A 13,024-nucleotide genomic window follows, 5' to 3' on the forward strand; every position below is an offset into this window, starting at 1 on the left:
CAGAGAGTGGAGTCAGTTAATCTCTTTGAGGCCTCTGTGACATCTGACCCTGCGTTGCTTTGGTTAGAACAGTGCATCCCTCTAGTAACTTGAATCAGATTGATTTTGCCCTCTTTAAAGTTTAGCTCCTGCTTGTAACACCCCATGAGGGCTGCAGCACAGAGGGGAAACTGAGGCCCAGCTCACACTGAGCTACACAGTGAACATGAAGATCTGACCTCCTTACCTCTGGACAACAGCCCCAGTTTGCTCATCTGTCCACACCCTGCTGCCACCTGACTGCCAGCCTTCTGAGGGGCCAGGCAGGAGCAGATAGGTGACTGGAGCCTCTTCTGTCCTCTAGGTGTGCAACAGGTGAGGCCTGGCAGGAGATCCTACTGGCCTGCAGCTATGGGAAGCTGTGTGACCCAGAGTCGGACTATGCCCCAGGGGAGGAGTACACATGTGGCACCAACTTTGCATACTACTACTTCATCAGCTTCTACATGCTCTGCGCCTTCCTGGTGAGACGCTGAGGGCCTGCGGGGCAGGGAGAGGGCTTTGATAAGCTGAGGCATGAGGGAGCCTGCCTGCCCCTTCCTGGCCAGTTTCCACCTCTCCTGGGATTCGTCTCGGGGACACAGGAGGCTCTAGTTAGGTTGTCCCCCATTCTGGTCATCCTGAGTGTGGCTTGGTTTCCTGGGTGCTTTTTCATACTCCAGAGAGGTTGGCAAAAGTTTACTTTTTTTTTTTGTTTTGGTTAGCACTCATCAAAAGGAATTTAGCAAGGCCAGAGAGCACTGTCTGTGCAAGAGCACAGAGACATGACAGAGCATTGCTGTGTGTGTGATGTGGGTGGTTCGGAAGGGCTAGAACCAAGGGCACAGGTAGCGAGAAGTTGTGGGCCGGTGGACACCTCCCAGCTCCCCCACCCTAACCCTGTACCACCTGCCTTTCTGTGTTGGGACCCCTTGGTTCTTCTGTTGCAGGTCATCAACCTCTTTGTGGCTGTCATCATGGACAATTTTGACTACCTCACCCGGGACTGGTCCATCCTGGGCCCTCATCACCTGGATGAGTTCAAGGCCATCTGGGCAGAGTATGACCCAGAGGCTAAGTGAGTCCAACCTGTAGGCTCTGTGCTGGGCCCTCCATCCTAGACCCTTCCTACCGTCTCACAGGGAGTCACTCTCCAGTTTATTCAGTATGAGTGGGCTTCTCCTTCCCCCTTCATTTATCTGAGGTCTCAGATCAGAGAATCAGAGTCTCTCCAGGTTGGAGGGAATCCTACAGCTTTCCGGGGTGGAAACACCCTTGACTTTATTGAGAAATTGTCATCCAGCTCCTGCTTGAACACTCTTAGGAGTAGGAAGCTGTATACCTCACCAGACACTCTAGACCCCAAATCAAAGTGCGGTCCTCTGACCAGCAGAAGCTGAGCTTGATTAAAATGCAGAGTCCCAGGCCCCTCCCAGACTGACTGAATCTAACTCTTGCATTGCTCTGAACCTGAGCCTTGGGACATTCGTATGCATTTAAAGCTTGGAGAGCACGGCTCTCTTACTTTCCTTCCCAATAGGAAATAGGCATCTCTCGATGGTCTCAGTCTCAGATGAGGAAACTGAGGTTCAGAGAGGTTAAGTAAGTTGCCCCAGGCCATGCAACTGGTAAGAGGTGGTGCCAAGATACAGTGCAGGTCTGTTTGGTGCCTATAGCAACCATGCTTTAAAGTGCCTCCATCAGCAGGAGCCAAACCTACTTGCCTCTACCAGCCACCCACAAGTCCTCATTCAGCCCTCTGAAGACAGGCGGGGAATGTTTCATCTCTTTTTCGCAGCCTGCCCATCAAAGAGAAGAGGAAGCCAGTAGGACTTTCCAAAATGATTTTTCTCAGGCAACACTCACAAGCTGCTCTTGCCATGCTTGTCTTTTGATCTGACCTCCCTGGTTGTTCTGTTTTATGTCTATTCTGGGAGTCACGGTGCCAATGAAAATGTGGTTTCCAGCTCTGGACCAGCCTCTGGAAGTGGGCTTCCACCTCCTTTGATCTACACCCACTACTTCTATTAATATAGCCCAAGGGCCCCTATTAACTTGACCAAAACCTAAGAAAGATCCTGATAGGGAAAATGAGGTCTGGATTCCAGACCTGGAGATCCCGTATCTGAGGGAATGCCCCAAAAGAGAGAGCCTATTTTGGGGTACCCATTTTGTAGACAACAGTTAATCCTAACATTGTCTCTTCTTTTAAAAGGGAGCTGGGCTCCCACTTCCTAAACACAGTTGGAAAATAAGGAAATGCTCCCCTGTTTCCTGGCTTTCTTTCCCATTGCCCATCCTCTGAGCAGAAAGGTTCTGGCAGCGGAGGAGGGTAGCAGGTACACAAGTCTGTGTGTCCTCCTGCAGGGGGAGAATCAAACATCTGGACGTGGTGACCCTGCTGAGAAGGATTCAGCCCCCTCTGGGCTTTGGGAAGTTCTGCCCACATCGGGTAGCTTGTAAGGTAACCAGAGCTGCCAGGGATGGGTGGCCCCAGGGAGGGGAAGAGTCACTGAGGTGGAGGGAAACTGGTGAGGACCTGATGGAGTGAAGCATTTTAGAGCCGGGATCTCCTGGGTCCCCAAGTTCCTCCCAAAGGACCTGAAGTCTCAGCAATGTCACCCAACTCATCATTCTGTCCCCTCACAAAGGATGTCCTGGTCAGCTGACACCCCTAGCCCTCATGTCCCATCCCCTCCCGGTCCACAGACCGGGTGAGGATGACTTGCCAAGCTTGGCCTGGTCCCAGCTCAGCGGCAAGCCACTGCCTCTCCCTGCACAGCGGCTGGTGGGCATGAACATGCCCCTGAACAGCGACGGCACAGTCACCTTCAATGCCACACTCTTCGCCCTGGTCCGCACGGCACTCAAGATCAAGACAGAAGGTGAGAGTGCCTTCCAATGTGAGCCCCCTCCTTTCTCCCAAAGGCTGTTTCTGGCACAGATTCTGCCAGATTCTCAGAGCTCAAGATTGCTCTTAAGAACTGTGGGAAGAAGTAGAGGGAGGACCCCAGGCCATGGGCACAAAGTCCTCATGCCCCTCAGGGCTCAGAGGGAGCCTGAGGGTTTTCTGCAGGGCAAAGATCATCAAGGGTCTGTTCCCACACTCCTCAGCTGTGTCTCGGGGCCAGAGAAGGGCCAGTGCTGGCACAGGGGTCAGGGGTGCCCTGCAGTTTGGCTGTGAGCAGGAGCAGAGGAGGTTCTCAGGCAGCACTGGGCAGGCTGATGGGAGTCCACATTCGACTCCACTAAATCTGCAGGTCGTCACCTACTGGGAAGACAAACATGGTGGGAGCAGGGGAAGGAGTCAGGGTGGGGTCTCAGTATTGTCTCTGAGCCCTTGCTCAGGGCTCACACTGTATCAGGCTCAAGTCTCCAGCTGTATCAGGTCCATCCCCACACGGGGACCACTCCAGGAGTCTGAGACAACCTCAGGGTGAGCTTCATTAGGAGGGCAAGATGAGGAAGGCCAGAAGTCAGGAAGGAGCAGGTTAGAGCTGCAGCAAGTCTGCCTGGGGGTATTTGGGACAGACCACAGTGCCTGGGGAATTGAAAGATTTTGGAAGAAGAGCAGGAGATGACAGCCTGTAAAACCAACCACTCTGGGCACTGGAAGCCAAGGCCTGTGGGGAGAAAGTACATGACCCAAGAGTTGGGCTGCCTCAGGGGGACAGTGATGCCCTCCCACCATTGCCAGTACCCAGCAAGGCAGCTGCCGCAAAACTCAGCCAATGTTTCTTAGTAAATGACTGGCTGTCTGAAAGGTTCAGAAAGAACTGGGTGGCCTTGTCAAGTGCAGTTGGTGTGATCTGGGTAACTTTTGCCTTTCTCCTGCTCCAGGTAACTTTGAGCAGGCCAACGAGGAGCTGAGGGCCATCATCAAGAAGATCTGGAAGAGAACCAGCATGAAGCTCTTGGACCAGGTCATCCCTCCAATAGGAGGTAGGTGCTACTTTGGGGGACCAGAGTCCAGAAGCAGCCAAGGAATGGGAGTGGGGAGCTTCTCCAAGGAGCCCCATGGGAATCTGAGAATGGACCAGATCCTCCATAAATGCCTTAGGTAGATCCCACAGGCATCCAACTTCAGGATGGAAAGTGCCCAGTGACCAAGTCAGCAAGACAAAGGATGGCTTGCATGCCAGGGCCTGGCTACAGCTGGCTCCCACTCTGAATCCAGTGTCAGATTCCCACTAGCCTTCAGGGCATCTCTTGTTGGCTCCTCTGCAGATGATGAGGTGACAGTGGGGAAGTTCTACGCCACATTCCTCATCCAGGAGCACTTCCGGAAGTTCATGAAACGCCAAGAGGAGTATTATGGCTATCGGCCTAAGAAGGACATTGTACAGATCCAGGTAAGCCCAATCCAGGTACGTTCCAAGGGGCTCCCCCACTGAGCCAGGTCTCCAGACTCTAGTTATCCTTCCATGTCCTTGAGGGGCCAATGATGGAGACATAGAGGGAAAAAGGAAGCCCAGAAGAGTGAAAAAATGTCAAGACAGTTCTGGGTAGTCCATGATTGAAGATGTTTCAACCTCAAAAAAAGAACCGGGGCGCTTCATCTCTGGATGATAGGACCAAAGAAAATAGGATTTGTTCGAGGGACAGACAAGTTAGATAAGAACAGTGGTCTCTAGGCCAGGCGCAGTGGCTCACACCTATAATCCCAGCACTTTGGGAGGCCAAGGTGAGCAGGTTACTTGAGGTCAGGAGTTCAAGACCAGCCTGGCCAACACAGCGAAACCCCATCTCTACCAAAAATACAAAAATTAGTCAGGTGTGGTGGCATGTGCCCAGCTACTCAGGAGGCTGAGGCGTGAGAATCGCTTGACCCTGGAAGCGGAGGTTGCAGTGAACCGAGATTGAGACACTGAACCTCAGCCTGGGCGACAGAGTGAGACTGTGTCTCAAAATAAAAAAAAAAAAAAGAACAGTTCTCTCTAAAGAAAGGCGATCCATGAAGGGCTCTTAAAATGTTCCACTGGGTATGGGTCCAGGTGCGGTGGCTCACACCTGTAATCCCAGCGCTTTGGGAGGCCAAGAAGTGCGGATCACTTGAGGTCAGGAGTTTGAGACCAGCCTGGGCAAGATGGTAGAACCCCATCTCTACTAAAAATACAAAATTAGCTGGGCATGGTGGCATACGCTTGTAATCCCAGCTATTTGGGAGGTTGAGGCGGGAGGATCACTGGAACCTGGGAGGCAGAGGTTGCAGTGAGGTGAGATTGCACCACTGCACTCTAGCAAGGGTGACAGAGTAAAACTCCATCTCAAAAGATAAATAAATAAATAAATAAATAAATAAATAAATAAATAAAAATGTCCCATTGGGTGTGAAAAGAAAACTTTAGAACTTTTTGTTTTACCTTATCTGGTTTTATTTCTATTTTCGTGTTCACTGTAATGCACATAATTTATAAAACCCCCAAATACACATGCATTTGAGCTGTGCTCAAAAATTTATTTCAATGGCTATTTTTATTTTGAAATAATCTCATACTTTTAAAAAGTTGCAAGTATAATATAAAACCTTTTTTTCTGAACCATTTGAGAGTAACTCCAAAATGATGTTCCATCATCCAAAAACACTTTAATGCATATTTCAAGGCATTATGTGTATTCAAGGCAAAATGTGTATTACAAGGGCGTTATCCTGCATAATTCTTCTATGTAACCACAACATAACCACCAAAATCAGGAAATTAACACTGATGCTTTTTTTTTTTTTTTGGAGACAGAGTCTCACTGTCGCCCAGGCTGGAGTGCAGAGGCATGATCTTGGCTCACTGCAACCTCTGCCTCCCGGGTTCAAGCCATTCTCATGCCTCAGCTTCCTGAGTAGCTGGGATCACAGGCACACACCACCATGCCAGTCTACTTTTTGTATTTTTAATAGAGATGGGGTTTCGCTATGCTGGCCAGGCTGGTCTCAAACTCCTAACCTCAAGTGATCTGCCTGCCTCAGCTTCTCAAAGTGCTGGGATTACAGACATGAGTCACCATGCCAGGCTAATACATTACGACATTCTAATCCTCAGACCCCATTCAAATTTCATTTGCTGTCCCAATAAATGTCCTTTATAGCAAAAGGATCCAATCCAGAATCAGACAGTGCATTGAGTTGCCTTATCTCTTTCATCTCTTCCATCTGGAAGAGTTCATCAGTCTTTCCTTGACACGATCTTGACACTTGAAGACTGCAGGTCAGTATGTCCCTCAGTTGGGGTTTGTCTGATTACTAGGATGTGCATCTTGGATAAGAATGCCACAGAAATGATTCTGCGTTCTCATTACAAGCTATTAGGTGACACCAGTCTTGACTTGTCCCATTACTGGTGATATTAACTTTGCTCAACTATATATATATGACATATCCAATCAATAAAGATCACCAATCTAGAAGACTGTACTGAGTAAGAACACTTCTCAACCTGGAAGCCTGGGAAGGGCATGAAATTTCCACCCATGGGGTCAAGAGATGACTCAATTGGAACAATTAAGGTGTGGGCTATCCCAGAGGCCAGAGCAGGACCTGGTGGCCTCTCAGGTACCTGAGACATTCAATAACCCAAGAGGGAGAGTGGGGCCTAGGCTGGGGCTTTGGGAGAGCCCTGGGTACAGTGATAAGAAACAAGTAAGCCATAGGAAGCGGTTCTAGCCAGGCACGGTGGCTCATGCCTGTAATCCCAGCACTTTGGGAGGCCAAGTGGGTGGATCACAAGGTCAGGAGTTTGAGACCAGCCTAGCCAACATGGTGAAACCCCATCTCTACTAAAAATACAAGCATTAGCAGGGCGTGGTGGCACATGCCTGTAATCCCAGCTACTCAGGAGGCTGAGGCAGGAGAATCATTTGAACCCAGGAGGCAGAGGTTACAGTGAGCTCAGATTGTGCCACTGCACTCCAGCCTGGGCAACAGAGTGAGACTCTGTCTTAAAAAAAAAAAAAAAAAAAAGTGGTTCTGGTCTCCTCTCCTGGGCTGGAGAGATAACTGAGTCCCTTTGTCATCCCCAGGCAGGGCTGCGGACCATTGAGGAAGAGGCAGCCCCCGAGATCCGTCGCACGGTCTCAGGAGACCTGGCTGCTGAGGAGGAGCTGGAGAGAGCCATGGTGGAGGCTGCGATGGAGGAGGGAATATTCCGGGTGAGGGAGAGCCAGGAGCACCCCTAGTGGTCTAGACACCATGAGTGGCAGTGTCTCACAGAGAGGAGGGCCGGGAGCCCAGCCACACGAGAGGGGGACATGGGAGCTGAAGATACCCCTCTCCGTCTCTCCACTTCACCACCCACCTCTCCTGGGACTCAGAATCAATGACCTGATCTACTAGAGGTGTCAAATGCAACACACTCTTTCCCACATTTCCCTACCAAATCTCACCCCTTCCCTTTCCTCCCCACAAGCCCTAGGCAATGACCCATCTCCCAGAGGCCCTCCAGGATCAAATGCCCTGCCTGCCTCCACTGAGGCCAGTCCTCCATCCTTAGCTCTGTCTCATGTTTCTTATAATACTTTATTGCTGGAAGGTCTTTAATGACACCTGGTTAGGTCTTTTTGGGTTATTCATAAGGAAATAGTGGCCCACAGAGATCATGTGAGATGTCCAATATCACCTAGTAAATCAGTTTCAGAGCGGGGACTAGAACCCAGTGCTGCAGACTCCCGATTCAGCCCTCTCTTCCCTACACCACACTTCTCTTCTGTGTGCCTGTGTCCCCTATATACCTCCTTAGGTGTGTGCTGTCTACCCCATCAAACGAAGAACTTTCTAAGGGTGGGAATTCTCTTCTTTTGATCTCACCACTCAGTCCATCCTCCTTTGGCCTTATAAGATTTGTCTCCCAATACTATTGCTTGTTCCCAATACCACTGTCCCAGAGTGACAGCCCCCCATGCCCTCCCTGCCCTCACCCCCAGTCACTGCTCTTCTCCTTGCCCCTAGAGGACTGGAGGCCTGTTTGGCCAGGTGGACAACTTCCTGGAAAGGACCAACTCCCTGCCCCCCGTCATGGCCAGTCAGAGACCCCTCCAGGTTGCTGAGATAGAGATGGAAGAGATGGAGTCACCTGTCTTCTTGGAGGACTTCCCACAAGATCCACGCACCAACCCCCTGGCTCGTGCCAATACCAACAATGCCAACGCCAATGTCGCCTATGGCAACAGCAACCATAGCAACAGCCATGTGTTTTCCAGGTAGTGGCGGCCACTGCCATCCCTGGATGTAGAGGTACTGGGAGGACAATGTCAGCAGGTTCCAGGTTGGATTGGAAGAGGGTACCCCAAATTTGTAGGGTGTCTTTTGCTTGCCTTTGTGCCCCAATCCATCCTGAACCTTAATGTAAGAGGCTGACCTCGATGGCAGAGGCTTCTTTGGCCAGCAGGGGGAAGCCTCACGTCATGTCAGTATTGACCCCAGTGATGAGAGGTTCTTTTATTCCGTCGGCTTCAGCAAGTCTAGGAGCTGAGACGTATTGAACGCATGATAGGTTAGGAGAGGATCTTTGGTGGTAGCACATACCACAAAAGACTGTGGACAATAAGATTCCATCACTGGATTTAGGTTCCAAGGAGATCCCGCTGTGCTGGGTGGTTCCCATCTCACCAACCTTGGGCTGTAGACTAAATATAATCTGTGATTACATAAGTGTCATAAAAAACAGCAGGATGAGGGGGAGAACTTCTCAGCAATCATAACTTAGGGGCTAGGCTCAGGCAAAGCTTCTGTTCTAGACAGGAGGTCAGCTGATTGGGAGGCCTCTTCGGCCTGGAAAGGCTTAGTCCCAGGCCTCAGGAATAAGCAGGACAGGGCAGCAGCCAGCCCCTTTTCATGGCCAGGGCTGCCTGCACCCCTTCCAGTCACCGAGACCCCTTAAATTCAGCCCACAAGCCTTGAAGGGTGCATGTACCTTTTTGGGTCACCATGGTGCAAGGTAACGTGGAAATACAGAAGCATCAGCCCTGGGCCCTGCCCTGAAGGGGGTTGTAGTCTTGTTGGGTGATATGTTATGTGATATGATTGGGACCAAATAATCACAGAGGCCAGGAGTGGTGGCTCATGCCTGTAATCCCAGCACTTTGGGAGGCCTAGGCAGGTGGATCACTTGAGGTCAAGAGTTCGAGACCTGCCTGGCCAACATGGAGAAACCCTGTCTCTACTAAAAACACACAAAAAATTAGTCAGGTGTGGTGGCGCATGTCTGAAATCTCAGCTACTCAGGAGGCTGAGGCAGAAGAATCTCTTGAACTCAAGAAGTGGAGGTTGCAGTGAGCTGATTGTGCCACTGCACTCCAGCCTGGGTGAGAGAACAAGACTCCGTCTCAAAAAAACAAAACAAAACAAATAAACAAAAAACACCAAATAATAACAGATATTTAGTGTCCTGAGAGTGCAGAGGGGGTATGGATCACCATGGGCTGGAAAGACCTAGAATGGTTCTCAGCCTTGGCTGTACATTAGATAATCCAGGGAGCTTCTGCAAATCCCAATGCCTGGGCCTCACCACAGATGCTGGGTGTGGGCCTCAGCCACCACTCACCTTTGAGCTCCTCAGGTGATCCTATGTGTGGCCAAGATGGAGAAGCAGGGTTCCAAAGGCTGGGAGGCTGCAGCTGGGCCTTGGAAGATGAACAGAATGTAGAAAGGGTAGAGGGAGCAACTGAGCAAAGGAGTGGAGTCAGGAATGCTCTGGACTCCTTCCTCCTAGAGAGTCAGGGCTGGCTGGGGCACAGTGGTGGGAACGTCAGCCCTAGAGTCATGGCTGCTACACTAGGTTGGCCTTGTACAGGCTCTGAGGGAAAAGGGTGTTTGGGGCCAGAGAGGCAGGGATGCCGAGAGAGCTAGCAGCCTTCTCTGGTTCACCCAGCCTTGCTTCCATTTCAGTGTCCACTATGAAAGGGAGTTCCCAGAAGAGACAGAGACACCTGCTACCAGAGGACGAGCCCTTGGCCAACCCTGCAGGGTCCTGGGTCAGTCCCTTCTGTGCATCTAAGAAGCTTGAGTCTTCTCCCAGAGGAGTCCGGGAAGCCCCACTCTTTTCTTAGAGTCTGGGAACTTGGCTGGGAGGGCTGCCTCGGGAGCCTGTTCCAATGGCAATCATCTGGGCCCTGGAATGGGAAAACCATCAGAACCAGCTACTTGTCCAGGGGGGAAGCAGGGCACCATCTAGGTGGCTGAGTGAGGTGGAAGGGGGAAAGCCCATTCATGCTAAAGGGCCCTCTGCAGGCCTCCCGGGAAACTCACACAGCCCCCTACACCATGCCCAGCACAGGAGTCCCCACACTGCCCCAGGTCCCTGGAAGGGCAGCCCCTGGACACACTGACGTCTTGACTCTGGGGCCCTTCTGCAAATGATCTTGTAGTCTAGTATGTCCTAGACTGCTGTGTGACAGTAGGAGCCCCAAGGATGCTGGGGGCTAGTGGCAATAAGGATACTGCTGTGTTCCCCAACACACTTTCACTTTAATGTGCACACACCCAGGGACCACAGAGGACCAGCTTGGCCAGAGACTCTGGCCCTTATCCCCTCTCCCAAACCTTCAAGAACAGCGACCAGGGCCAGTAAAGTTGGGGCAGCCGTGCCTGGCCTGGAGTTGACTGGGCCTCATCGTGTGTCCACCCTCTAAGACACCTTCTGCAGCCCTGAGAATCTCAGAGCTCTCACAGAGTGTGGCTAGCCAGCCAAGGGAGCCTCTGTTGACTCGGGGCTCCTGGCAGGAGTCAGCAGCCCCTCTTATCCTTGCCCCTTCTTGCATACAGGACCCCACAGCAAACCCTGTGTGGAGATGCTGAAGGGACTGCTGACCCAGAGGGCAATGCCCAGAGGCCAGGCACCTCCTGCCCCCTGCCAGGTAACAGTGGCAGAGGCCTGGGAGCAAACTCCATACAGAGACCCTGCCTGGCCTGATACTTGGAGTGGGATCATAGCAGGGGAAGGCTGTGGCAGCAATGTGTCCAACGGTACAGAAGGGACGGGATCCCTCCATCCTCCCCTTTCTGTGGATCTTGGTTGATTTGCCCTCAGATGATCTGGAATTTTGCTCATTGGTGGGCTCCAGCACCCCTGTGGGGGTCTTTGCTTTTGTACCTTTGGAACAGTGCCCCAGGGTGGAGTCCCCCATGCCTGAGGACAGAAAGAGCTCCACACCAGGGTCTCTGCATGAGGAGACACCCCACAGCAGGAGCACCGGGGAGAACACTTCCAGGTGCTCAGCACCAGCTACAGCCCTGCTGATCCAAGAGGTGAGCCAGGGGCTGGGTCACAGCAGTGGCTGCATTGAGTGGTGGCCCTGTGATGGCCTGGCGTGGAGAGAGGGTAGGGCCAACAGAGGCAGGTCCCCAGAGGTGGCTCCCCAGGAAGACCCCACTCAGCCTACTCTCCTCCCTGCAGGCTCTGGTTCGAGGGGGCCTGGGCACCTTGGCGGCTGATGCAAACTTCATCACGGCAACAGGCCAGGCCCTGGCAGATGCCTGCCAAATGGAACCAGAGGAAGTGGAGATCATGGCAACAGAGCTACTGAAAGGACGAGAGGCCCCAGAGGGCATGGCCAGCTCCCTGGGATGCCTGAACCTCGGGTCTTCCCTGGGCAGCCTCGACCAACACCAGGGCTCCCAGGAGACCCTTATTCCTCCAAGGCTGTGATGCCCACACAGCATCAGCATGGGCTTAGAGCTGGCATGACCAATGGGGGTGGGGAAGTTGCTGGGGTGGAGAAGGGCTAGCCCACCGCAGCAGCCTCCCTCCGTCTCAGCAGCTAGATGCATGGCCTGAGGCAGGGTGGTCAGGAACCACCTCAAAAAGTGCGGAGGAAGTAGCTGGACAGGCCCTGCCCCTCACCAGCAAGAGGCATGATTGGATGGAGCTTCTAATGTCATTCAAAAAGGCCTGGTCAGTGCCTGTCTGGCCTAGGGCCACTCCCACCTGCAGGACATTAAAATCTCCAGGCCTGTGACACTGGCAACTGGCCTCTGCTTGTCCAGTTTTTTGGACTCTTCTACACCCGTGTTTCCCCCTCCCCCAGTCCCTTCCCCGGGAACCCTGCCCATGGGCTTGGGAGACTGGGCTGTGGAGAAAGACAGAGGGGCCATCTGGATTATTTTTCTGCATGAGGCAGAGAGGGACCTGTTGTGGGTTCTCCTGAAGTCCACAGCCAAGTCCACTGACTGGGACCAAGCAGCCCCAGAAAGGACTGGTGGTCTCAGAAGCAGCTGCACACCCCAGGTCACACCATGGCCAAACATCTTCGAAGCTACGACCATGTTGCACTGGCCAGAGTCCACTGCCAACACAGGCTCTCAGAGCCCTCAACTGCCCCCTGTTTATTGCCTTGAATATCAAAGATCTACATTCTCCAGGGCTCCTCTTAGCCACACCAAGTAACTATGAGTAACAGTAGCTACTATTTACCAAGTGCCTCCTGCGTGCCACCTACACACCTGCTCTCATGCCAGGGGCTGCAATACGTTGTTTACAAAGCACCTTCATGTACAATATTCATTTTATTGCCACCACATCCATGCAAAGTACGTGTGAATTCCACGTTAAAAATGAAGGAATTGAGGCATGCAGAGGTGATGGGACAGCCCTGGGTGCACAGCCAGAGGCAAGGTCAGGACTCTGCACCGGGCCTTCCATGTCCCCACAGCATCCTTCCCCCTTCACTGGACTCTTTGCTCTTCTCGCCATTCCATCATTAAACCTGTGCCAAGCGCCTGCTCTGTGGCTGTTGCTGTGGAAACCACGCTGGCCTCCCCATGCAGCCTCCTAGCGAACCCCCAGTCGGCTTCTGGGCTTCTCAGCTGGGCCTAGGGTATCAGTCATGCAGGGCAGGGACGCTCACACTCTTAATGCACTATACGTCCCTGCCCCCAGTCTCAACAGGGCCCCAATGCTTCCTAGTCCCTGTCAGTGCAGCAATCTCAACGCCCTTCTCTCCTCAAACCCCAACACCAGCAGCTAGCTTTGCTCCCTTCTCCACACACACACAAAAATATATAGAAGCTACCAGAAGGTTC

At 52.3% G+C, this 13,024-nt stretch overlaps 1 protein-coding gene across 1 annotated transcript in view; it reads left to right on the plus strand.

Annotated features, from left to right (window-relative positions):
* CACNA1S (calcium voltage-gated channel subunit alpha1 S) overlaps positions 1 to 11,968 on the plus strand; it is a 72,795-nt gene extending 60,827 nt beyond the window's left edge. Inside the window, exons 32-43 of the mRNA XM_055367958.2 lie at positions 344 to 503; positions 969 to 1,096; positions 2,386 to 2,482; positions 2,801 to 2,903; positions 3,859 to 3,960; positions 4,246 to 4,370; positions 7,030 to 7,158; positions 7,955 to 8,205; positions 9,893 to 9,978; positions 10,769 to 10,860; positions 11,108 to 11,251; positions 11,400 to 11,968. Of these exons, the coding sequence (XP_055223933.1) occupies positions 344 to 503; positions 969 to 1,096; positions 2,386 to 2,482; positions 2,801 to 2,903; positions 3,859 to 3,960; positions 4,246 to 4,370; positions 7,030 to 7,158; positions 7,955 to 8,205; positions 9,893 to 9,978; positions 10,769 to 10,860; positions 11,108 to 11,251; positions 11,400 to 11,651 (1,669 nt within the window). The 3' untranslated portion in view covers positions 11,652 to 11,968. The remainder of the gene's footprint in view (positions 1 to 343; positions 504 to 968; positions 1,097 to 2,385; positions 2,483 to 2,800; positions 2,904 to 3,858; positions 3,961 to 4,245; positions 4,371 to 7,029; positions 7,159 to 7,954; positions 8,206 to 9,892; positions 9,979 to 10,768; positions 10,861 to 11,107; positions 11,252 to 11,399) is intronic.
* Positions 11,969 to 13,024: the final 1,056 nt, after the last annotated feature.

The sequence above is a fragment of the Gorilla gorilla genome, chromosome 1, assembly GCF_029281585.2.
Source record: "Gorilla gorilla gorilla isolate KB3781 chromosome 1, NHGRI_mGorGor1-v2.1_pri, whole genome shotgun sequence".
In the NCBI taxonomy this organism is placed as follows: domain Eukaryota; kingdom Metazoa; phylum Chordata; class Mammalia; order Primates; family Hominidae; genus Gorilla; species Gorilla gorilla.